Source organism: Strix uralensis, chromosome Z, assembly GCF_047716275.1.
Source record: "Strix uralensis isolate ZFMK-TIS-50842 chromosome Z, bStrUra1, whole genome shotgun sequence".
In the NCBI taxonomy this organism is placed as follows: Eukaryota; Metazoa; Chordata; class Aves; order Strigiformes; family Strigidae; genus Strix; species Strix uralensis.
In genome coordinates, this window is record NC_134012.1 from 10,153,849 (window position 1) to 10,180,234 (window position 26,386).

General features: G+C 40.3%; 1 protein-coding gene across 8 annotated transcripts in view; it reads right to left on the reverse strand.

The window, feature by feature from the left end:
* The window catches only part of PDE4D (phosphodiesterase 4D), a 421,789-nt gene that overhangs the window by 30,385 nt on the left and 365,018 nt on the right, over positions 1–26,386 (reverse strand). For all 8 annotated transcript variants that reach the window (XM_074855370.1, XM_074855371.1, XM_074855374.1 and 5 more), the window contains one exon: positions 22,154–22,266. In XM_074855370.1, coding sequence (XP_074711471.1) covers positions 22,154–22,266 — 113 coding nt within the window. The remainder of the gene's footprint in view (positions 1–22,153; positions 22,267–26,386) is intronic.

A 26,386-nucleotide genomic window follows, 5' to 3' on the forward strand; every position in this document is an offset into this window, starting at 1 on the left:
TCTGGCAACTCCAGTGATGGATTAGTGCACACAGCTTTAGTGTCTGTTTTCATAAATACTGTCATGTACAATGTGTATGGAAAAGATTACAAATCTTATTCAGAGGATAGAGAAGATTTTTTATAATAAAAGAAAAAAACTCAGGCAGTTGTAGCTTAAAATGAATATGGCTACTGTGTAGAACCATGACAGAGGAAATACAGCATAAGAGACCTGGTTCACTAGCACCAAGGAAGCAATAAGAAGCAATGGAAGGCAGTTGAAACTACCTCAAACCAACTGAAACTAACTCAAACTACAAATAAGTCATGTGGTTTAACAATGGGAGTTATTAAATTAGCATACACAAGCAGTGAAGTGGTAGATCCTCTGCTGCTTGGTATCTTCAAAACAAGAAAAGCAGTCTTTTTGGAAGGTGTATTTTAGCCAAGTGCAAGTCACGTATTAGTCAAGCACACATCAGTGAGTTCAGCACTTCTACAGTCATGTGCAAATTAGCCGAGACACACAAGAGATCCAGTAATCCATCTGGCCCCATGAGTCTATGACAACTCAACCTATCTATTGCAGATGTCCATTCTAGAAATTCTACCTTCTAAATAACATGTATCACAAAAGCTGTTTATACATCTACGAATGTACTCTGCTTTAAAGCAACTTCAAGAATTTAAAAGCTGGGCATTTATGATGAAATGAGGATTGCAGTGAGTTACTTCAAACGTTCTTATAATTGAAGCAGTAACCTCCACCTCTGTGCAGACTTCTGGAGCTGTCAGCACTCATACTAAATCTACTTCTTGGTTCTCTGTAAAGCTCTGTACCATTGCCATAGTTAGAAAAGAATTACTATTGACCTACATTTTATTGTCCTTCAACAAGCATGTGAAGAGTTTCATTATTAGGTTGCTCTTTTTTTATCATTCCAAGCGCATGCAAAGGTATGCACATTTCCCCAATATTAGTGAGGTTTTCATCCTTTTATTTATCTGTCATATTGATGATCACGACTTGCCAGAGGGACCTATAGCCTGTAAACCACTGCAGAGCATACAGACTGGACCTGTGGAATACAAGACATTCAAGGAAAGCTTGTTTTTCCTCAAGATTCGGAATAGGACTTCTGATATAGAAACACATTACTGACAGGGACAAGGAAGAGAATTACATCCTCAGCAGCCTGGGAGAAACCTTGATACTCTGAAATAACGTATCTGTGTTCCTTTCTGGCTCTTGTTAGTAAGCAAAGATTCCTGATGGTTCAGTCAACAGGAAAGGAAGACGGCAACGTTTCATGCTTGAGGAAAAGGATTGGAAAAAGACTGAAGGGCCACTTTGTTGATGCAGCTGCAGCACTTTTGAACTGTCCCACAGGAGACTTACAATCTTCGTCTTTCCTTCCACAGGTCAGTAAGGGGTAATATGGGAGCTCCAGCAGAAACATGCTTAGCTTTGAGGGCAGGAGAACAGTGCTTCTTAACTCTCAACTGCAATCCCTGGATTGACTATGAAGCTTCACTAGGAACCTTCAAAGAGATGTCTGAGCATCAATCCTGAATGTAAGTGTGCTGAACATAGTGCATATTTTCTAGTAAGCAGCAAAAAGTAAAACAAAGAGGAGGACAGCTAAACCCATCACTTATTTTAGTTTTCAAGGCTGTATGCATTATAAACAGGAACAGATGAAGATCTCATGAGCCGAATAAGCAGCCTGTCAAAATATCAAAAACATTTTTAGACCACCTCCACACACCGGAGAACACCAATAATCACCGTGTCAAATCCAACTTCTGCTGGTCAAACACGACTTTTTTCACAGCATTAGCCAACTCCGGCATTTTTGCTGGCATGTTCTCTAGCAAAAGCCTCCCCACAAAGTGGAAAGTCTGCTCAGTGCTGGAAGACCACAGCAGAGAAGAACGGTCGTTTCATCCAGCAAGCATGGGCTCAACTGAGCCAAAACCCAGAATTGGTCTGGAGGAAGCAGAAGGACAGCTAGGGACAAGGAAATTACACTGAATCAACCAGCCTCACCAAACTTCTCTGGGTTCCACCTAAGACTCCCTAACTGAAAGAAAATTTAGAATTAAAAAAAATTGGAATTTCACAAATACAAGGAGCTTTTTCCAGCTGCAGCAATGAGCTGCTACACACCAAGTGAGCAGCATGGGTTAAGACAAGGTTGGGTTTTACACTAATATCAAGAAGAGATGAACTCCACTGGTGGCTGAAAACTGATGGCAGTAATTGAAACAAATCCCTCTTCTGAAGGAGTCTCAGCTTTAAGGATCCTAACTGTAGCATAATTATGCTGCATTAAAAAGGCTTTCCTGGCAGCCTTCTGCTTGTCAGAATTACATTCATTAAACAAGATGGAATAGCTTAAGCTGTATCATTTTACAGATCTTTGTGTTTGGGAATATATAATTCTCATGCATCAAATATGAGAATTTTATGTTTCTGAGATGACAACATTATTCTGAACTATTTCAGGGGGAATATGTAGTAAAACCAGGAGCTGAGTTGTTTAATAAAGAGTTTTTATTAATTTAAAAAAAAAAGACTTTCTGGTAAAATACATAATTCAGTGTTTGTATTTACTGCCCTCTAGCGATAATATAAACATTAGCTTTGAATGTATAGGAACAGATTAAACTTTCCAGACCAGAAATCTCAATGTGGTCTACTAATTTTCAACCATACCACAGCAGGGTCTTTACGGGTATTCTCTAAAACTGCAGAATTTTCAATAGACACTCCTGAGCAACTGCACAAGCAACAAAAATTACACCCTATTTCAACGCATGTTTTGGGGACCACTGGCAATCTTTAAAGATGTAATATCCACCTGCAGTTTTCTTGCAGGAATTCTACATAGAGTATGCATATAATGGCTTCTAAAAAAAAAACCCTGCAGTAAATGGAGTTTAGTTTCAACAAATATTTTACTGTTTACACTATTTTTCTATATATTTTCTCCTGAATTCAATTCTGTCAAAATGATGTAAATTACAAAAAAGCTACTGTTGAAAGCTACTTTAGATCAGAGAAAAGTGGATCAGGGTGTGATGACAGCTGCGCTGACGACAGCAGATTTGAGGAGGCAGTCTCCCTAGCAGAAAGCAGAGATGGATAACTCAGGTAGTTATCTCTCTATCCTGCCTGGCAACTGACAAAAATCAAATGTGTAACCACAATCCAGTGGTTTTGACCATGAAATTACTATTGCAAACAGTACCTGATGTGAGCGGAAGGCTTTTCAAGTTTTGCCCTAAAAACACTATTGAAAAAATATTATACCTTTACTTGGATATATAGATATAGCTCTCACATCATAAAAACCACAATGCATACCATGTTTTTATACATGTTAATATGCATCCACAGCATATTGATACAAACATACATTATGTCTGCATCACAACAGGAGTAGTTGTGAAACAGACCAGAGTTATTTATAGCTCTGGCCTGGAAATGCTTCAAACAAATATCCTGGATTAAGGCAGTATTTTTTAAAATCATACTTAAATTATTCTGATGTTAGTGGAAATACCTACTCCACTCAGTTAAGTCATCATATCAGCATGTTTCTCAACAGACAGTAAACTGTTTTGCTCGAAGTTTATATCTATAAAACATGCTGGCACACAAATCAAATGTGTGCTCTGCTTGGACTGAGCATGAGCTCAGGCAACCTGGCACAAACTGTGAGATTTCCTATTTCATATTTTTCATATCTACTTCATATGCAAAAATCCACTGTATTTATGCAAGCTATTTTAATGGCAGGCTTCACTTGCCACTACTCCTCCAACTAACTTTGTAGGGAACAATCTAAAACAAGTCTTTCAAAACAGCTCTGGGAGAAGCCACAAAATACTGCCACAGGAGGGCCCTAACTTGGACTTTTATGATCATTCATTTCCTTACAGTACCCTGGAAGCAATCTGTTAGGTTTACAATAATACTCATATTTTATAGAAGCTTATTTTGATTGAAAAGTGGAAAATAAAATAGAAGTTATTTAATTTTCACTTCCAGGACTTGCCCCAACGCACCTCTTACATGAGCTGCTCAGGCTTTACAGTGACCAAAGTAGTTCGATAGTCCAACAGAAGACCCACTCCCTGGCTTTCCAACCTCCTTTTCAGAACTGTCCCCTCTTGGAAGAGCAGAACCAAGACCTGTTACATATGGAAGGTAAAACACATTTATTCCCTTTCCCTTAATGCTTGCATTATGTAAACTCTATTCATATGGTTAGTTGTACAGGACAGTGAGATAGCCATAACAATTCCAAGACTAAAATAAGAAAGATAAACAAGTGAAAAATAAATCAGATGTGGGACAAAAGGATAAAACTTCCTCCTTAAAACTGCATCCATGGATAGCATAGCAACCCATTCTTAGTCAATCTTTTTGTCCATTTTTTCTTAGAGGCTGCTGTTGGAGGAGATCTGCTACTGTCATTTCTGGTCTTCCTCAGCAATTCTTTCTATTACACACATCCATTCCTGTCTTGTGAACAATAGTGACCAAAGAGCTGAAGTGCTGATATCACCTTCACCCCTTCCCCTTACCAGCGAGGAAAAATGCATCCTGCCTCTCTGCCTCCTCCAGGCAAAGCACAGTGAGAAAGCCGGGTGGAAATCTCCACCTCAGATACAGCCACACAGTATAGTTTATACTATATTTTTTATTTCATTGAGCTGCCACTTTTGTCATGCTTTGAACGTGGACATTTTCCAAGCAATATATTGATTCTCAGTCCCTGATTCCCAAAGTGCAGCCCCAACCAAGGATGTTTTGCCAGGGCAACTAATATGTAAAACTGGCAAGTTTTGATGTAAGTGGAGTCTCAGGGCTGCTCCTGTGCTCCTCAGCAGTGAGCTCCTATGCTTTATAAACACTTTAGCATGCTTTACAAGATGCAAAGAAGAAAAGATAATCTGACTCCAAAGACCAGTGTGATCTGGTATACACATCTCCTTCACGTGGCTATGCCTACTTCAGCACAGCTGTACTGAGATTTTCAGTCCACAGACATTTAAGAAAAGAAGAGTAAACATGTCAGAGGTACTGCAAAGATGTAACATTTCAATAATGGACCTAAAATTATGCAATACCGTTGTTGAAGGAATGCTGCTGTTAATAAAAAATATTGTGCTATGGACATACATGCACTCTTAGCTTCAGTTACCTGCCTATGCCCTGCAGCACAGGAATTCAACTTGTACGTGCTATTCCAGCTACAGCAACTGCAGATGCCTTTTCTACAACTTATTTGCATAAGTAAGATTTACAAGTTACATCAGTGTTAACACCTCATAAGGATACTGGTATTATGAGATAAGAACACAATGAAGTTTAAGCCTTTTCCAAGACAACTTTCGGTAAATTCATAAAGGTATTCACACTAAAGAAATGGCAAAAGTGATTTTTTCTAATATCAAAACACTCCTCTGCAAACAAGTATTTTGTCATTTAAGTATAATGAAGAGAAACAGTATTTTTTTTTCTAAAATATCTTTGTAGGAAATTCTAACAGTTCCCTTACTGAATAGAAAAGATTTGGCTTTAAACATTTCTGACAAAGTTTTTTGTCCTTTTCCTAGCTCATATCTTGTTAACATTTGCCTAGTTAACTGGCAGCCACATCTGACATAGTAGGTAAAAGATACAAGTAAAAAATTCCAGCTTCCCACCAGTTACAAGGACGAATACTGCACTTATTCCTTGATCACTCCACAGATCTCATGCAACTCCCAGGCTGTTACTCACAAACAATTTAAAGATATCTAGAAAGAAAAACTTCTGCAGTTTTCCCCTCCTTTTGTCCTTTATGAGGGTTGTCTTCCTCAACATGTGTGTGAATAAGAAATAGGTCTGTAAAAAAAAAGAATATAAAATGCAGAACCATCTGGGTAACTTTTTAAATATATATGTATGTATATGCCCCCTGCAAGTAAATATCTACCCCATAAATATCTACTGTAGCATAGCCACAAAAGAGCTTTGTACCCACATTATGCATTTTTGCAGACAGCCATGTCTAACAAATGTGCAAAGAGGAGCAATACTTCACTCAGAGCTGTGATGGCACACTCTGCCTAAGACTGATACAGCCATACAAGCAAAAGCTGAGCTTTACAGGTATTGCCTGTTTCACACAGAAAACTGGCTTGCTATGTAAGGACAAAAAACAGCTTCACCAGTATTGGTAGATTAATCTTACTTCTCCTGTAATGTGACATTCTTATTTTAATGAGGTGCTCCTACTGTAGACCTGGCCAAGCACATGCTTTAACAGTTCATCAAAAATCTTGTTGAATGGTTGCCTTTTCATACAAAAAGGAGTATTTTAATCATCTTTTTTAAAGCTACAGTCATGCTTAACATAGATACTGTTCTTGTGAAAGAGCAAAAATTATGACTTTCTTTGCTAATTCTAATATATATGAAAACCAAATATGAACCAAACTATTTCCTATCCTTGTAAATACTACTGCTCAGTTTACAAAAAAAAAGACAGAAGGTAAAAGCCATCCTACCAAAAAAGCAATGCTACTATAGACAAAACCAGAGAATTGTAGACTGCAAAGTAACTACTAACACTACAATGAGCTCTGTATAGCTCTGATATAAACACGCCCTAGCAAGTGCCTGTAAGTCATCCACAGTAGATACCAACAATTTGAAAGCAGACTGCAAGTTGTTTCATGCAATTTTGTTGGTTCAGACTCCAACTCTTATTAACTATGGCTGTTGTACTCCTAAGGTGCATGTGATAGTGTCACTGTTCTTTCAAGGAAAAAACTCAACAAGGCTTATTCACAAACTAATATCCATTCCAAAATGTTCTTCACACCTTTCATTTGATTTAGATGCTCTAAATCTATGTAGGTTCACAAAAAATTAAGATCTCCCCATCCATAACAGGAGAAACAACCAGTCTCATCCACTACACCCCTGTTTCATGCATACTGAAAAACACACAAAAATGTAATGTTGCTTTTTTTGTCAAAGTGAGTACTTTACCCAAATGCCTCTAGGTCAATTTAAGAAAACAAGCATGAAACCAAAGTGGTTTCCAGTCCCACTGTTAGGTGTACTAGGAGGTTGGGTTTACTGGTACACATGAGATGGAGACAAGATAACAAAACCAGGCCAAAGGCAGTTCTGTAGTTTCCTGAATTGCATACTTATTACCTGTGAGATCTAAACCCCTCTTAAAAGAAGTCTAGAAGTCTCAGTATTTGCATGAGGAAGTTGTGGTATATTCATGTTTCCTTACTCAGTGTCTATTGACCCAGTAATTTACCTCTTATCCAAGGATAAGGATCTTTTTAGGTGCTCACTTCTTGTGTCGTGGTGACAGCACGCAGCAGGGTGCTGCTGCACTGGGATCATGCAGAGATCATTGCTCCGCTCCATCGCCTGGTGCTCTGTTCACCAGCTGTGGTTGTCTGCATACCTGGTTGGGGTTTGGCAGGTTCAGACCAGGCCACGCTGGGGAGGCTTTTGCAGAGTGCTGGTAAGGACAAGTGACACACCCACGCCAGATGAAAAACACTCCTCACCGCCCCATGCCAACACAGATGGCCTCCTTGGGCTTTGGCAACCCTGTTTAACCTTGTGGTGGAGCACAGCAGGTGAGCGCTCAGACTATCACAGCCAAGTCTCAACTGGGCAGCAACCAGCAGCTAAGAGGCAGCTGGAGAAATGGACTGTTAGCATCCTAGCTACTAGAATTTCCAGGTAGCTCAGGAGAGCATGCTCTTGGAAACTGAAAGGATCAGGAAAAACGATGGAGGGTCAGGAGATGCAACCAGATGCCTGATTCTTCCACAAGTGTAGACCTGCAGTGTCACTAGCCTGTGAACATTTTGTTCCTTCCCACCTCACACCATGGACTGTTGCGAGACAGGGCCATTAACCAAGAACCACTCTTGTGCGGTATGGCTCACACACCCTCCAGGCTGGAGCTGGTTCTCCTTTTGACAGCTCAGAGCCCACGGGCTACACCCAGAAGCCCTCAAAAACATGGCTGGTTTTGCACTAAGTTTTATTTAAGGTAGCTACAGGGAGCTTCTGAAGCACAACTCCTACACCTGTTAGTCTCCAATAGTCTCATCACAACAGCCAGAAGAATTTTGTAGGAGCACTCTCACCTGGGTGTATTTTGCTGCTTGTTAGGAAATGAAACTAACACCAAACAAGGCATCAAAATTATCTCAAGTCATACAACACTTAAGAATATAAACGTTATGCATTTCTCATTAACTTTGTAGAACTGGATTTCAGGTAAGAGGCATCCCTTCAGTAATCCTCCATCTTTTTTTACAACGTATTTGCATTATTCACAACTGATTGCTCAAACATAGAAAACATTCTTATGCTAACTTTTTTAGAAGAATAAATAGTATGGAATATACAAATAGATATCAGGGTTTACTTGTCACATCAATGTACTCACCTCTCAGTAATGTCACAGGGGGTTGCTCCTGGTCAATCCCAGTTTGACAGAGGACCAATAAATTGATACTTACAAGGAAACAATTTTATTGCTAAATTGGTGTTTCCTTTGAAAAGGCTAAAATGCAGCCTTGTATTTAGCAATTTCTAGTATGTACTGTAACACCATACAGTAATCATCTTTTCTAAACACTGCTTTTATTCATGGTTTATAACCAGTGAATTAATATGCTTTAGCTTTGATAATTTACGTCACTTATGAACTTATACAGCATAGCAAAGCATTAAAGATAAATTTCAAATAAAATTTAAGACATGTTTATCAATGATAACCCACCATCACTTATTTTCTCTTCTGAATACTAAACTGAAATGAATCCTGCAATTCATGGAAAATTTAAAACCAAAGGTAGACTAAGAACCATGAAAATAACATCACATACTGGAAACTCATTAGGCTCCACTAACAGAAGAAAAGTACATCATTAGATTGGGGTATATTCTCTGATGAACCTGCAATATGGATACAAAATTCTATTAATTACTGCTTAATTTACTGCTACATATGTACAAAGCATGTCCCTAGTTTTTAAAAACCAAACAAGCTGCTGATTTTTAGATTCTTTTCTCAGCACGTGTTAGGTGACTCGAATTCCCCATATTGCCTAGTCCATTGTAAGCGCAACATAGTTTTCCTGACTAGAATAAACATTTGCCTTGTCTATTGTTCAGTGTACTGCTGTATTAATCACCTCATATTAAAATAAAAATATAAATACATAAAGTCCCAATTCTTGATTAGAAAATTTTCCAAGAGCAAAATGACTATGAAGCAAAGCTGAGGTATTTGTCAGTCTGCAGACAGACTCCTTGAAGTGCCCTGGTAGTCAAAAGGTACAAGTCAAAATGGATCTTATCACTTCCAGTGCTACCACCTATGAGCAAGCCACCCAGCAAACACAGCACAGGTTGGCATGACTCTTGCCATTCAAAGCTACATGCATTGGCAAAGGCAAGAGACCACTGCCAGGCAGGACATGGAGTGAAAAGACAGACTGGAGAACAGATAGATTTGTGTAGAGCATGCTATTTCATGACAGCCTAGACACTGTGGAAGGAACCAAAAAAAGACAGAAACAAACCCCAGATGACTCCTCCCTCAAGTGTAATTAAGGCACATTTTTGTACTTGGGCACACTATTCAAATGACAGGGTGTAACAAGATGGAAGACCAACACCTGTCTTCTCATCCTCCACTCAGGTCAGTCAGTCAGCTTTCATTTTCTACAACTGGGACATTTTTCAAGCTCCAATGATAATTGCAAGAACAAACCTAAAACCCCTATGTACATCAGCATGTTTTTATTTATACCACATCTATAGAAATCTGAAAGACACATGAGCACAGGAATAGTATCTACCTGGAAAGACAGAAAATACACCACAACATAGTTAAATTCTTTTTCTTCCTGCAGTTCTGCTTTATCCTAACAGCACAGTTTTATTTTATATTGTTATATCATTCCTATAACCAATCTATCTTTCACAGCTCTGTGAAACAAAGGCCATGTTACAGATGTATATTCCTGACCACAAAAGAAAAAATCACTACTTAAGCTTTAGCCCCCACATATCAAGACTTGTTTTTGCATAAGTTTTATAGAGCAATTTATCTTCTTGTATTTAAGATTTAGACATCCCATTTTAAAAATCAGGTTCTGTAAGCAGGGATGTACTGAAAGCTGTACTAGAAATGCCAAGCTTTGACTATGTATGTATCAACCAACTGCATCTTCACAGTGATGAGCTTTAAGAGCTCTCCTGTAAAAAAGGCTCTGAAACCTTTTCAGAAAAAAAAGAGAGCTGCAGAAAATCCCTCCCAGATAGAAAACATACATATTTGTTTTTACTGATGCTAAGAGAAAAAAGCTAATTATCAAATTATGAAATGCAACCTTACCTGGGTCCAGTATTCAGACATACAAAATACTGGCTATGCTTCATAGTACAAGAAAAACAGTCATTTTACTGAGAAATGTGAGCTCTGGACTTTAAAGAGATATTCTATTATTTGTCAAATAATTAATCACATTAATATTTCTCAGGAGTAAACATGCTTATAAATTTTCCAGCTGAAGTTTCCACAGCAAGTGAAAAATAATTTCATTTAAAGACACCCTTACATACTTAATTTCAGATTTTGTTTTTTTGTAAGCTGTCTTCTTGTAGGTAGTGCATTTCAGAAATCCTCTGAAGTGCACATACAGAACAGCTTTGTAAATCCATCAAAGATAATTTCTGGCTTCTTGTTGAGCCATACTAGCCTGCATTTCCTCCAAAATGGCAGCCTCATCTCTGCATGTTGCTATGGCCACACCATACATCAGGCTTGCACTTTCTTCCTGGACCTGTTTACCTATGACAGGCCTAGGTGCTTCCTATGATGGTGCCTGCATCAGCACAACATGCATTCGCAGCAGCATGAAGCAGAGGATGGAGATGTTGAGGAATCCAAGCACGCTCCCTCCAACACCACACACAAGGGCTGCTTCAAGACACATTACACAGCATGCAAGAAACGCATATGGATTTGGTTGAGGTCCTTTTAACTCTACTTTTCTGTGGCAGCAGAAGCTGAACACAGGTGAGCTAAGGGAACCACATGTTTAGAAAGCAAACTAAATACTGCATTTTGCAAGGTCTCAGGTACTTGTCTGTCCCCCTGGTTCTGAGATGCTGCTATTGAGCATCAAATAGGCGAGCATTCTAATTCACATAACATGAACACAGTAAAACACACCTTTACAAACCTGCTCATCATCAACTTTCAAATATAATTTTAGTATTTTATAGCTTGGTTCGTTCATTTCAGCTACTAGACTGAAAACATTTTGTTTGTTTCACATGTACTTGCAGGGGAGGTCCCTTTGTGCATGGGGAAAACACAACCAAACTGAAAGTTATGGTAACTCTCACACTACCCACACATCAATTCTAATGTATTAGGGCTTACCCACCATACACAAGGAAACAAAGTCACCAATGCCACATATGTGGCAGTAAAGCTTACCAACAACAGCCAAAGTTTCATGATACTTCTGACATACTCAAGAACACCAACCACCTGCAAACCCAGCAGTAGCAAAGATTAGACCCCAATCATTATCCTTCAATATCATTTGCAGAAGCACACGGCAAAACTTCTCTCCCAAAAATGTTATCTAATCTCTAAAAAAATAAAAATTCAAGTGTTTCTTGTATTTGCCATTACTTACCACAGTGCCAATAAAGTTTGGCAAATTTCAAGCACAGATGATCATTAACTGCTCAAAAGATTGCATGCATAGAAAGTCTATTTTCTAGTTTTTCTTGCCCATTTTCATTAAAACATGCTCAAATATGCTGAAGTCCACAACATCTACTTGGCAGCCTACTTTTCAGTTGTTTCTGCTCTTCAAACTTCCTTGTTCTATTAACAAAACAGCACTACATTGCTATTTTTTCTGTTCTTACACTAACCCCTATTGTGCCTTCTACTTACCGTTCTTTCCCAATGCAGTTGCACTACTTTTCCAGCGTCCCAAGGATGAAGTTTGTAGAAACACTGCTAAAGAGCACAGCCAAAACGTCACCTTGAGTGTTTATCCTTTCTTTGTTCAGCTCAGCTCTGAAATCTAACAACTGCCTCCTTGTGTCAGCAAGTACACATGAATCATATCCTCACTTTGCAAAAATTACTCTTCATTTAGACCTCCCTTTGAAGGTCCCAATGGATGGCTGATATATGTAGAAACAATGATTTTCAGAATACAAGAAACCTTCAGGGTGAGGTACCTTTCAGTTTACATTTTACAGTGCTTAATACGCACCAACACCTTGAGAAACAATAAGGAAAAAATATTTGTCACCTTCATTTCTAATCCCTGAAGTTAAAATAACCTTCAGTACCAACTGGTGCTGTGCTGCCTTGCTGAATCTACTGACTAGTATCACTATACAAGAGAAGGGTATTTCATGATAAAAATTCTACTTATCCACTTGGTGGTCATCCTCTTAAAATCTGATTTATGGTAATTAAAATATCAGTATTGTTAGTCATTTTACTCCTGGCCGTTAGAAAAGACATCTCTGTTACAACTGTTCATTCTGAATCACAAAAATCAAATTTATGAAAATGTTAGTATCTCAGCTGGCAGTGTGAAGTTGCATGTAATTCTGGGTAAAATTATTGCATTAAGGATGTACAGTCAACCTTGGCCACAAGAAGATCAGATAGCCTGGTTTAAATACATTAACACCTGCCTGAACAGGTCCTTTCAATCATGTAAACTAGTTCAATTAAAAACCACACATCATTATATCCATCAAACAATACTCCTGACCTTAGATATTTGAGGAATATGACTGATGTAGCGGAATGGTTACAAGGTTGCAGTTAACTATATACATTTCCTGTAAGGTCCTGCTGTTTATTCCAGAATAAAATGAACACTGACTTTGTTTTGATTGCTTTATATGCCTTTGAAAAACCAGATTGTAAATTTCTTCAAAAAGACAAACTTGAGGCAGAAAGAAAATGCCACTGGTTAGTATATGGTGCTTATGAGCACAAGCAAGCAAGAACTACCATTAACAAATGGTAAATTAGTGAGAGAGAATGATGGAGGAGCTTGAAAACCAGCCTGGACTAGTTTACATCAAAGTAATTGCTGCCTTATTAACATTTTACCAGACTCTAGTGTTGATGAGAGTGGACTGTGTTTTGACGTTCAGGAAACCTGCTAAAAACCTAACTTCCTCGTTAGTCTTTCTAGCTGAAAGCCTAACTTACACATGAATGTATGCAGTGGGGAGCACAGGGGTCCTGCCACTGAGTTGTGTCATGCACACACTTAACTGCACAGCATGGCTAAACACATGAAAGCGGCAGCAAAATGCTCTGAAGTATGATTCCAGACTTGGACCACCACAAACACATCTTAACCACTCCACCTCAGTTCCCCAACATCGGCTGGAGATTCAGATGAAGCAGCAGTCCCCATCACTGGGGCTCTGCCACCAGGCTCATAACAGGGCAGCCACAGGGAAGCTGCTGCTGAACTGCTCAGAGGTGAACCCAGCTCAAGAGGCTGGTTCTGGCCACTGCCCTGCTCACACAGTTTCAAGGCAGGATGAGCAGCACCACTTTCCATCATGCCTTAGTTCGCCTATGTTCAGTTCTGCAGCTACATGGGGGTCTGGCTGCAAGTTAACTAGAACTGGGATCAATTTCTATTGAAATATGCTCTATTTAAAAAAAAAAAATCAGAACAAGACATATCCATCCATAATACACTTAATTCTATCATAAGTCTCCTAAACATGTAAAGTTTTAGCAGATGATACCAAAACCCCTACTAATGTAACTGAGCAGGAGAACAGCTTCTTAGTGGGTTTCTTTGAGGCAGAATGAGATTTCGGCAAACATCAAAATTGTACCAAAACTTTATATAATAGCAGAAGCTGTCTCTTACAGGAAACACAACATCTATTAAAAAAAGGAGAAAAAAAGAATGGTCACTGCTCTCTGAAACGCTTCATACCTTAGAGTCTAACCTTGATTACACAGCAGCACGCTACTATGAATACAATGCAGAAGTTCTTCGCTCTAAGTAGTCAGAAGAAGCTACAAGAATTTAGGTATTTATCATGCCTTTCAGTAGCCATGAATTCCACATTTACTGTTAAGCAAGAAGTTATGAAGTACTCATGTCCATGAAGCCCTTCCTAAGTAAAGCCTTTGGAAAAAAGAAAACAAAAACCCAGTATTTTTTGTAAATGCCATGGAAAGACACATCGATGTTTCACATTTTAACTTTGAATAATTCAACTACTGGAAAAATATAATAATTTTCAAATCTTCTATTATGGTGGTTGAAAGTAAAGCTATTTTCCCACATCAAGTCCTAGCTATTTACTCCGTAACATTTTGTCTATATTATTTTGTGCCATTACGCTAAAAGGAAAGAATCTTTCATACTGTGGCATTTCCTATAATTAAAGAGGCTACAAAAAGGGCTGTTTGTGCATTGGTATGGACCATTTGCTTATATTTATGGAAAAAATTATCAAGTTATTAGTGACTGGAAAGCTATGCAAATCCCAGAAGCAGCTGAAGAGCTGAAAAGTGTTAAATCACAGCAACCCTCAGACAGGCATCATTCCTCTTATTCAACTGTCACATCGAGGACTTTTGAAGAAGCAGCAAATAAGTGACACAGAAATCAATTTGTTCTTTCTAAAATGTAAAGTACAGACTGAATCTTTGAGATTAACAGGTTCCTAACTTGTTTTGGAGCCTTGAAATGCCAGTGTTCTTTCTATCGACTGCTATGGGCCATCTTTAGGCTCCTTTCCACTGTCACAGAATAGCCTATGTGCTGTACTTTTGATTGAGGAGAGCCCCAAACAACAGTGAAGGGGCTCACCCCACCACCCAGTTGAGATGTTTTGAATAACAAATACCTGCTTGTCATTGCCCAGGGAAGTAAACATTTGCCATCATGTACCCTCACAAAGAGAAGGGGCTGTTCACAACTCAAGACACCTTGAGCTTCACCCACTATGTTTGCTTCTTTCTCAGCAAGAGACCTTCAGCTCTATCACACCAAAGCCCCCACTCATCCTCTCAGAAGAACAGAGCATTTCATGATTTTTCTCATTTGGCAGCAACCTGACAGCCCCTCCGCAAGCAGAACACATTTGCACAGACAAGAGTCAGTCACTGCTGAATTGACACCACTACTCCATCCACTTGTTTGAGAGGACGGAAAGTGTTCATAAATGATAAGGAGGGGTTGGTGCAAGCCATCTGCACAAGAGCAAGTTTCATCCATTATCTTGCTGCAGCACATTCTTGTGCAATATAGCCAACAAACCACTACCTCCTTGTTATATATATGTATACCTCACTCATCGTTGTGGTTACCTGAGGGCAAGTCTGTTGCTCTCCAGAAGCATGTGTAGTCTTACATGGGAGCAAGTAAGGCTGTGCAAAGGGAACTCCACTCCAGCCCAGAGATCTTAAAATCCTTCTGGGCTGGCTTTAGAGCATGGAAAGGCACAACTGTACCTGAGAAGGCAGTCCTTCATTACCTCCACAATCCTTTTCATTTTCTCTTGTTATGAAGTACAACAAAACTGGGGAACCCACACAAATATGCATCAATTCAAATCCAGGCTCACTGCTTTATCAGTATCCCTTTACTCTGTCACTGTACAAACTGAAATCCTGAATGAATAAAAAAAATTTCCTGATGCTGCACTCAAGCTTTTTCTTGCCAACAGATGCCCCTTAATTGTAATCTTCATCAGAAGCAGCACTCTAAAGAGCTAACCAATCCTCGGATTTTCCTAGAAAGATCTGGGAACATAAGAACCAATTAAACGATCATGTCAGCCAGCCAAGTGTGATGGCATTGCTAGACACTATATAAGAGGACTGTCATACGACAAACCTCATCAAGTTTTTCACCTGGATACCCAAGCTCTTTAAATCTGAGAAGCAAAACAGAGATGCTGTCTGCTCTGCAGCAATTTAGTCATGACAATAACAAATTTCTACTTTTCATGTGCAATAGCTGAAATGCAAGAGAATGACTGATGTTTAAATCCTCTTAAATGGCTATGACAACATTATCCTGTATCTTAATTGGAAACAGGTCACACTATTCAATGGCTATGACAGAAGAGGATACAATTTTACTCTGGCTGAGCCTCCACATTTGGAACAAGTATTGCAAAAAACCTGTGCTCTTACATATGAAATGTAATTTCTGAAAACAAGCTTCTAACTATGCAACGAACCTGTCCTCAAAGTTGGCAGCAAAAGTTAAAAAAAGACAATGCTAAAAACTAGTCTGTTAATGAAAGACTGAGACAGAGGTATGAGACACGTTTATTAGCTCTAGACTCAGCCGAACCGGGCTCCTTACAAAATTACTAACCACCACAGCACATAAGCTTTTCCACAGAAAAAGACAAAGATAAAGCTGATGAATGGACTAAATCAGGCATTACGGCCTGTCATCAGCTCCATGTACTCTGGGCACGGGGAAACCCAGAGAGCTGCTGTCAGCCTGCGGCAACACGATGCTGCTTCTCCATCCTGTGGCTGGTGCCTGTGAAGAGCTGCCAAGAGGCTGGAGGCACCTTCTGGCCCTGCTCCTCTTGCCCCAGAGAGGGTCAGGCAGGAATGTGGGCAGCGGGGCTCTCCCCTGCCCCTGGGAAAACACAGCAAAGGTAACATAACACTTCTGCTTGAAGCTCGTTAGGGAATTTATACATGATCCATTATTTGAACCAATTAATTAGTTTAGCCTCACTCTTTCCCTGAATATTACGTTAGTCAGCTCCCTGTTGCCTGTGTGAGGCTTTCAGCCTTGTAAAGGAGGAAAGGAAAAACACTTTTTAGTAGCAGGAAAATGTGATTATAAACCAGCTCAAATTGACAGGGGACTTCAGGAGGGAATGTAAAAGAAAGAGTAACTGAACAGATTTCAAGTTGTCTTTGTTTCCTTCAAGTATAATTTTAGTTTACATTATACTTTCACAGGTAGGTATTTTTTTAAAATATAAAGTATCACTAAAATTATTATTTGTGCATATGTAATGGGTGACAAGTACAGGACCATAAACATAAACCAAAATTCCACTAACATTTGCATTGAGTGTTACATTAACACAGCCTTCGAAAGTTAGTTGGTTGATTACAGTGATGCTTTGGACATCTTCAAAAGCACTCAGTCTCAGAAAGGGTTATTTTAATAGTAACGAGCACTCGTAACTGTCCGTAAATAGATGTGCTTTAACCTGTGAGCGTCTGCACATACTCTATACAAGTTGGATAGCTATAAAATAGTTTATACTTAAAAAGTAGTTTCATAGTTAACATGGTCCAAGTAAATGAAACCTAAATCATCTTAGCATTGATACCTAAAAAAACCTTCCCGGAGAAAGTGCATTCACCTGAGTTTGTAGTGGGAAACAAATATCCAGTGAAGGACCTTTTCCAAACTCTTGTTCATTACCGGTTACCAGAAAATTCTGCAAAACCAGTCATCTGCAGTAGACTTAAAACTGAAACAAAAGCAATACGAATTGAACCTTTTTCTATGTCTAAATTCAGATACTCAGACACACAAAAGCAGCACACTAGAGACGTCTGCAAAACCCCGATTACAGAAGTGAAAACACACTTTTGCATATCAGTTTCACTATAAGTATTCCTCCACATTCAACTGATCTACAATTAATGCTGTCTAGCAGAAAGTGCTTGCTACATCTTTATTACGTACATTCTTCCTTTTTTTATTGTCTGTCACAGAATAACTTTCAGATCCAGATTCAGGGACTTAAGCTAGGTACTGCCAAACAACATACTGGAAGAAGATAGTTCTTCTCCCAGAGAACTTAATCTATTAATTTTTGCTTTAAGCTTGTTTTGCAGAAAAAGAAGAGGGGGTTATTCACTAAAAAAGAGCAAATGATTAAAGAATAAGAAACATCGCTCTGCAACCTGGAAATTTTAAAAAGATCATTTTCTTGTACAAGTGTATCAAACCGTACCTGTGTCTAAGGTTAGAAATCAATCAGCAAGATAGCACTTACCTAAAAACTATGTTTTCAACAGATATTACTCACAATTCAGTTTAGCAGAAACTGATATGGGTTAGCATCTCTGGAAATCAGAACAGTTAGAGGCATCTAATTATGCCTTGGGATGTTAACTTTAGTGACCCAAATTGGTAAACTATTTCCTAAAATGAATTTTGTTGTGTTCAAGTAAGCACTGTCAAGAAAAACACAACAATAGAGCTAGAGTTTACTGACATTAGCCAATATTAACAGTACATGGTAGAAAATCAGAAACAGGTCTCCAAAAATGAAGGACTTTTAGTCAATTTTCCAAATTTAAGGCACTGCTTATTAGAGCCTTTCAAGACTTTGCAGGGTTTCTAGAGGAGTATGAGGATGACAAACTTCTGTGCTTTTAAATAGAAGCTAAAATTCTCTTGTTAGTACCCAATTCCAGAAGCTGGTAAATTAAGAAACCACCAAGAACTGTAAGATTCATAACAATGTAACGACAATTGACAATATTTTCAAACACTATGTCCTTTCAAAATCAGAATTATTTAGGAACTACACCTATGGGTGCATCACAGATCTATCCATCAGTTACTTCATGTGCAATGCCTCCAGGCATTTAGAAATCTGCTTATCACAGGGATGGCTGGCAAATGCAACATCACCTGGATATTAGAGTCATTCTGGTATAACTTTGGCAGCCAAGTATCACGGCCAGCTTCCTACAGAACCAACCTAGAGCACATTTTCAGAGTTTCTGGGGGTTACACTTACTGTCACAACATACCGGAGCTCATACAGAGATTGTGGAGAGCACCCCGTGCCTGCTGCTTCAAGCAATTTTAAGCTGGGAGAAGAAGGATCTTTGTGTATATCTGCATCATACCACTTTCAGTCATCCAAAGCTGTGAGCTGGCACGTCATAGACTACTGCTAACTGAGCACAAGAGGCATCTAAACAAAATAAATACCCTTGGATTGGGATATACTAACGCGAGTCTTACGCAGGCATTACCGATGGTAAGGGGATTCCACGCAGACGCAATTGATGGTTCAGGCTGCCAACTCACTGCACAGAGAGGGATTGGAGATAAGACCCCTGGCCTACTTCAGGCATTCAGTACACACGATACTGTTTCCTCCCTGGATTTTTTTCCCCTCTACTATGGCAGCCTTTGCACAATGGGCAAAAGCTCCTACCTGGTGCAGAGCTCAAATCTTATGTTACCCCTTATGTCTTGCACATGTTCACATACAGAAAACTAACACTGATGAAAATGCTGTTATATACCAAAAAAAGGGGGAAATAAATGAGGGAAGTGGCTGAGAATCTGGGAAAAAACCCAATCAATCACTCTTGCAGGCTAGTTCTTAAAAGAAATCCAGAGAAAGACAAAGAAGGAAACACTGTGAGCAACCATGTTCTGTACCAACAACATTCATTTTCCTGATTTTCTCATCTGATTTTACAGGACTTACTCTTGGGATAGAGAAGTGGGTACTCCTGAATATTCATTGCTGCACTGAAGTCTATGTCCTCAGCCTTGAGCAAAGTTTCTCTAATTCAGTTTCTCTATAAATTAAAATAGTATAATTTACCTGTATGCCTCATCGAGATGTTGCCATTTGCAGTTACATTACAACAGGAGGTGCTGTTTAAATGCCAGATATGTTTTAATCATCAGAAATAAAATGATTTTTTAGAACAACCTGTTACACACCTAAAACGAAAACCCTCCTGCACTAAAATTTTCCCATATTATTATATGAGCTTGCTAGTTTATGTTCAAGATTGTTCACATTATGGTTAATGACACTGATTTACTTTTTTAAAAGAGCCCACAAAACCAGGAAAACACTGAAAGATGTCAGATTTCTATACAAGGGGGGGGGGGGGGGGGGCAATTTCACAACAAAGGTGGAAAAAGTCTACATTAAGAATCGAGTATGACCTGCAAAACCAAACAGCAGCTATTCCTTTCCAATACAGTAATACTAGGCTCTTCCTAAATATTGCAACATGAAACAGTATGTAGCAATAAAGTTCTTTAGACATGTTATCCATATTTGACAGATAAAAACAGACTGAGGCAACACATTACATCAAAATGCCATAAAGCTTGGCATCATTCTTACTGACCTTGAGATTATCTATGACAGCTAGGTTTACCATGTACCCCGTATCAATTCCTTTGTCTGCATGATCTTATGTTGGAAAGAAGATGAAAAACTTTTCCTAAACCCCATTTTCCTTTTCCTTTGAATAAATACACGTGAAGAATGTTTATCCTGTAATCTATGGCAAAGAATTCTTTAATCAAACACATACAAACAAAGCATACTATCAGATGTAGCACCTTTGTGTTTACTTAAAGATGCAAAGCAGTTGTCAGGTCTCATTTTAAAAACGGATCCTCTTTTGGTAAAAATCTGAATATACTTGGCAAAACTTAAGACTCACTGATTCACAATTAGTTTTACCTTATTCTAAAAACAGCTTGCCTTCATTGTTCATAAAATATACTGCATATCCTATCTGTTTTAGGGAGGTAATAAATACTTGAAGAAAGTCCAGGATCTTGTGAAAGAGAGACTATACAGACATCACAAGTCAGGGAACTGATAGGTGTTCAAACTTGTTAGCAAGGAAGGATCAGGCTCTACATGCCAGTCTGATGTTACTCCCTTTGAAAACAATGTCACTAGATTCTAACAGTGCTGAAACAGATTTGGAAACTCAACTTTATCACTTGCCCGTAGGTAGCAACAGGCTCTGAATAATGAGCTCTTTCAATTGGCAATAAGAACTGAAAACACAGTTCTGAGAATAGGGCAATGTCTAGCAGATAATTCTTAAAACAGAGATTTAATTGCTGCTAAGACTCTCTAAAGACAAGAAAAGCACATGGGATATTACATTATGGGATTAAGCCACACTAGAGTGCAAACACCTCACATTTTACACACAGGCTGACTTGAACATGGACTTAAAAACAGTAAGAAAGAATAGGTGCTCGGTAAGGGCAATCAAAGCAAGGCTGCAGAATTTTACGAAGGCATAAGCCGAGTCAAAAAAAACTTGTTTTCTGACTTAAAAAAAATCCTAACTGCAACTAAAATGGTTAAAAGGTGCTAAAATCTAGACCATCAGCTGCTTTTGCAGACGTATGAGAAGCAAAACCAGCCTATTTAATTAAAACTTTTTTCTTCTCTCTCATTGTACATGTAGCTCCCCAAGTACTCAGTTGATGATAAACATAAATTCTGAAGCAAGACAGCAGGCTTATTCAATCGGCTTTAAAAATCAACTCCAGAAATGTAGCTACATACTGTCTGCAAACTAAAATCACAAAAGAAAGTGTACGTACGAACAGAGCATGTGGAAACTCCATTTCAAACTGCAAAACACGCACAGATAACAGAAGATACCAGCACGTAGTCCCCGGCCAACACGCATCCTCAACTTCCAGGACGGGAAGGAAGGGCGCACTGTGTCTCAGAAACACACCTCTGGATCCAGGTGTCTGTCGTGACTATTGTGATGGCACCTCCATTCTTAGCATGGTCTTTCGTAACCAATCGTGTTACAAGAGCTGTTAGCATTACTATTTACAAATAAAATCCAGCCTGCAGCTCCCCTGGGATCAAAACCTACCATTATCACCCTTTCATGCTACTTTCTACACCGTTTTCTAGGAAAGATCGCTGGTTCAGAATGGGATGCTGTGAAAAGAAAGAGCGACCGGCGGGATTATCGCCAGCAGCCAGAAACCATTTCTTTCTGTTTTTAAATTGGCGCACACAGGGAAGCTGCATAGCTTTCCACGACCTGCATCACTTTCACAGCTTGTCCTGAAATTTAAGGAAACTGCAGCCGCTTCCGTGCCCCTGCGAGCATACGAAGGCTGCTACTCCCCGCGGCAAGTTTCTCAGCCCGGGGCTGCTCCTCTTGCCCGCTCCGGGGTAGCCCCGCAAGCGCGACCGCCCCCCCCGGCCCCCGCGACCCGCGCGGTGGGAAGAGCGGGGCGGCGGGGCCGGGGCCGTGGGCTCCTACCTTGTTCGAGGCCATTTCGCTGACGGAGTGCCGGGTCTGCAGGGTCTCCAGCTGGTCCAGGCACCAGTCCAGCTCCTCCAGGGTCTCGCTGGCCAGCTTCTGGTAGGCTTCCTCTGCGAAGAGACAGGGAAAGGCGTACTCAGTTCGCAAGCGCTTCACAGGGCTAACGGCGAGCCCCAGCGGGTCCATCCTCCGCTGCCCGGTGCCCACACATGAGTCCTGCTCCCTCATATTGCCAGCCCGCGCAGCGGGCGGCGCGGCTCTTCCCCTCCGCGGGGCCGCGCTCCTCTCCGGAGCCACCGGGGCGGCGACCGGCAGAAACTTTCCGCCGGCCGGGCTCTCCGCCGGCCGCGCCGCGCCTCGCCTCGCGTCCCCGGGGCCGCGGCCGGTCGCAGCGCCGCGCCCCGCGGGCAGCGCCGAGCTCCGCGGGCGCGCAGCGGTCCCGCGGCGGTGGGAGGCCGGGCCTGCCGCCGGCGGGGCGGCCCGGGCAGGGATGAATCAGCGCGGCCGCCGGCTGCGGCCACCGCGCTTCCTGTTTTCGCAGCTCCGCCGGCGCGGCGGCTGCTGTCGGGCCCCCCCCTCCACCCGCGGTTTCACACACGGGCCCCCCCGCCGGGAGCCGCCGCGGGACGGGGAGCCCCGCAAAACCCGGCGCGGAGCCGGCCCCGCCGCGGGCACCTGCCGGCCCCGCGGAGCATCGTCCCCGCACCGTCTTACCTACCCACCCAGATACCATGAGAATGAATTGGCTACTGGTTATAAAGCGTGGGGAAGATGAAAAAACACGTGGAAGTGATCAGGATAACGATGACCCGCCGAAGCACCAGCTGTTCAAGGACTGTTCAAGTAACTGCAGTACTGTTTGCTCTAACCCAAAAGCCTCTCTTCTGTGTGTGTGTGTGTGTGTGTGTGGGCGCACGAAGTATCACATATTGGCTGTAAGCAAAACAAGGGCTGATGAAAGTTTTGGATCTGGACCTGGCAACACAATATGGGAAATGGACTCAATAACAGTATGGGAAGAAATGTTTTAACCAAAATTGCTCTATGTCACATTGGAGCTGTCTTAAAACTTGCAGAAGTTTCATTTACAGAGAGGAAGCCATTCCCCTCTTCAGTAACTCTCCAACAGCAGGAGATCTATTCGTATACAAATAATTTCAGAAAAATAATCCCATGTCTAGAGTGTGAGCCTCACCTACAAAGCCTGGCTATTTTTTTTTTCTGATGTAGATCAGAAGGGGAGAATGCTTGTCCACATTGAACTCAGAGCTGAGTGAGTTTTAGCCTAGGCATGCTGTCTTGCAAGCTGTGTACTTGAAACATCAAGTTTTGAAACTCCTGGCATGGGTGCTTCTGGATCAGCTACGGGCAAACATAACTCCAAGGTAGAAAAATGTTTGTTCAGTGGGCTTGTTATTGCCATCTAAAACATCTCCCTTAACTTGTTTCACATCAAATTAACCTTATTTTCAAAATGTCAGACAAGCAAAAAATCAGGCAAACAAATTAACTAAAAGTCCTTTTTAAATAAAGCACCCCAGCATGGACTATTGCCAAATAGCTCAGTGCATTACTGTTCAACACTTAGGATACTAGATTTGTATCTTTTTACATTTCAGAGCACATGCTCAAAAACTTTGGGTTCCTTCACAGCTGTTAAACTTTGCATACTTGTGGCTATTGCAAAAACACTCCACAATTTTGAATAATGTCCATTCACCTCTGGAAAAAGGCAATGGGAGAATAAGTTTGGACTGAAGGTAATTGGCAGAACCATTTAAAGAAAATTTTGCAGTGCCTGCCCGTATCATGATTACCCTGCCACTTCAGCAAACACAACACTAACCAATATTCAACCAAAAACATCCCCATTGAATCATAAACACTGTCTTTCAGACGTGTCATACTTACTACAAATGCTATCTGATCCAAAAGAATTCCCCTGGCAAATAAAGTCAGAGTTTTGCAGCCTGTTTATCCATCAAGAGAATCTGTGACGTTCTGCAACACAGCAGACATCACAACTCACTAGTTCTTGAACATGACTGGTTGACTGACCTCACAGTGTAGATTTCATCAAGATCAGTACTGTAAATAGAAATAACTTGGTTTATAATATGTTTGTAAGTGTACCGCATTAAATGCTTTTGATGAAGCAGAGATGCAGCTAAGGTATGCATAGTTATCTGACGACCTTATACAATGATTTCATCGATGATAAAATGCATAATGAAGTGAGGTAAAAAGAATCCGTAATGACATTTTGTTGCTAGCCTGCAGCCTGCCCTTCAGCAGTTCTTGAAAATCAGATACTGGGAAACTTGTGTTTTTCTTCACAAGTAAGCATCATCTCTTCCAATACTTAAGAAAGTAAGAGGGTAAGATTTTTCCGAGAAGTATGACAACAACCAAATAAACTTAAGGGATGCCGTATTTCATTAAAAGCAATAAAACTTGCTTTTTGTTATTTAAATCTTAATTTTCTTGTTATCCATACAGCAATAATGTATATTACCAACAGCACCTTACATTCAGGAATCTTTTTCTACTACCCACCTTCCCAATATATCTCAAAGCACATTAGAAAACAGAATCCATCACTCACAAGAAAGTCCCTCACCCTTAGGATGCTCCGCACGATCTGTTATTTCTGACTTCTACACTTCGAGTCTGCAGCTGCTGTGGGGACCCGACTGACCGCTCAGACTAAGTCAACTTCTTATGGCCAATGCTAGGCTTAAGACTTGTTGGACTCAGCACCTCCTGCCAGTTCTCAGATTGCAAAGCGGTCAGGCCAGCCCTGATAGCTTAAATGGAAATAAAAGGGTTTCTAACTGGTGACAAAGTACCCATCAAACAAGCACGCCCGCTTTGTTCCCGCAGTTCTAAGGGCAGAACAACCATAGGAAAGCTTTTTTCTAAACAGTACTGAAGCTCTAAATTTGGCCCACACTTTTGTTGTTATACAATGTGGTAGAAAATGTTGTCGAGGTTAACAGCTTTTCAAGTATAACACCCCGTCACTGCTAAACTAAGAATAAAAAAATAATTATCAGCCATGCAGGTTTGACAGTCTCGCAACACTGTTTCTGACCTCTGTGTTACCGCTAAGGTAGCACCCTGTAATTATTCCCAGCCAGGACTGATCTACTTATCAGTTTTTTTGGTACAGGCACATGATCAAGCTTTTTTGCCATACATCCCCCCCACACACACACACCCCCACCCCCACCCCCCCCCCATGCCTCGATGATGAAGACCTAAACCAGATTAATTTCTATAAATGAGAGGGGTTTTGAAATTTCAAAGGTTCTTCTTGTATCTCATTAGGCTTTAACAAGAGAGAGAGAAATACAGTGTAACACCAGTTGCTTTAACAATTTGCATGTTATTTCATATATGCTTTTAGAAAAAAAGGAAGTGACAGCAAATGTTCTCTTTACAGTTCACAGATTACTACAAACAATTCCACCACATGTAGCTTTCAGTACAGTACATAGAAAAAAATAAAAACAAAAGAAAGGCTAGCAGAAATAAAAAGCTCAGCCATAATCATTTGGCACTGTACACCTATTTTTTTAAAAAGGGTGATCTACTGTCTGTTTTTATAAAAGACTTGATTCTTAGCACAGCTCCTAACACAACACCAGAGGTAGCTGTACTAACACCTTTATTCGGGACCAACTTCTGTTCAAAATTTTCAAAGGGGAAAATTACTAAATGGCAATAATTAGGAATAGCGTCCACTTTACGTAACGGTTCATCATGATTTTCATATATGGTGTCCTACTATTTCCAGAAAACAAAAAGCAATACCAGACTTTTCTACTAGCACTCAAGTGTATTTGTACTAACCTTTGCAATACTTTAAGGAGTTTCAGCACAGCAGAAGGAAAAAGTTAAGCACAGATTCTGCATTGTTGTCCAATCGTTTGAGATTGTTTGAGTGAGGCTGGAAAAGAGTTGATTGGGCAAGTGCACAGTCAAAAGCTTTGACCACTGTGTTGCCTTAAAATGGGAGCGTCTTGAAGGCAAGACAAGGTCACCGCCAAGCAGTGGAATGATCCAGATAGGCTTGGCATGTGTATTGTCTTTTGGGGGTGCAGGCAGCTGGAAGAAGCTCTGGAAACCTCCAGGCTACTCTAAATGAAGAAGAGCTGAAGATCTACTGTGACTTGGACATCTTCCCTGAATTTTCTGGCCATCTTTTTGCTCTTCTACCTAGTGTGA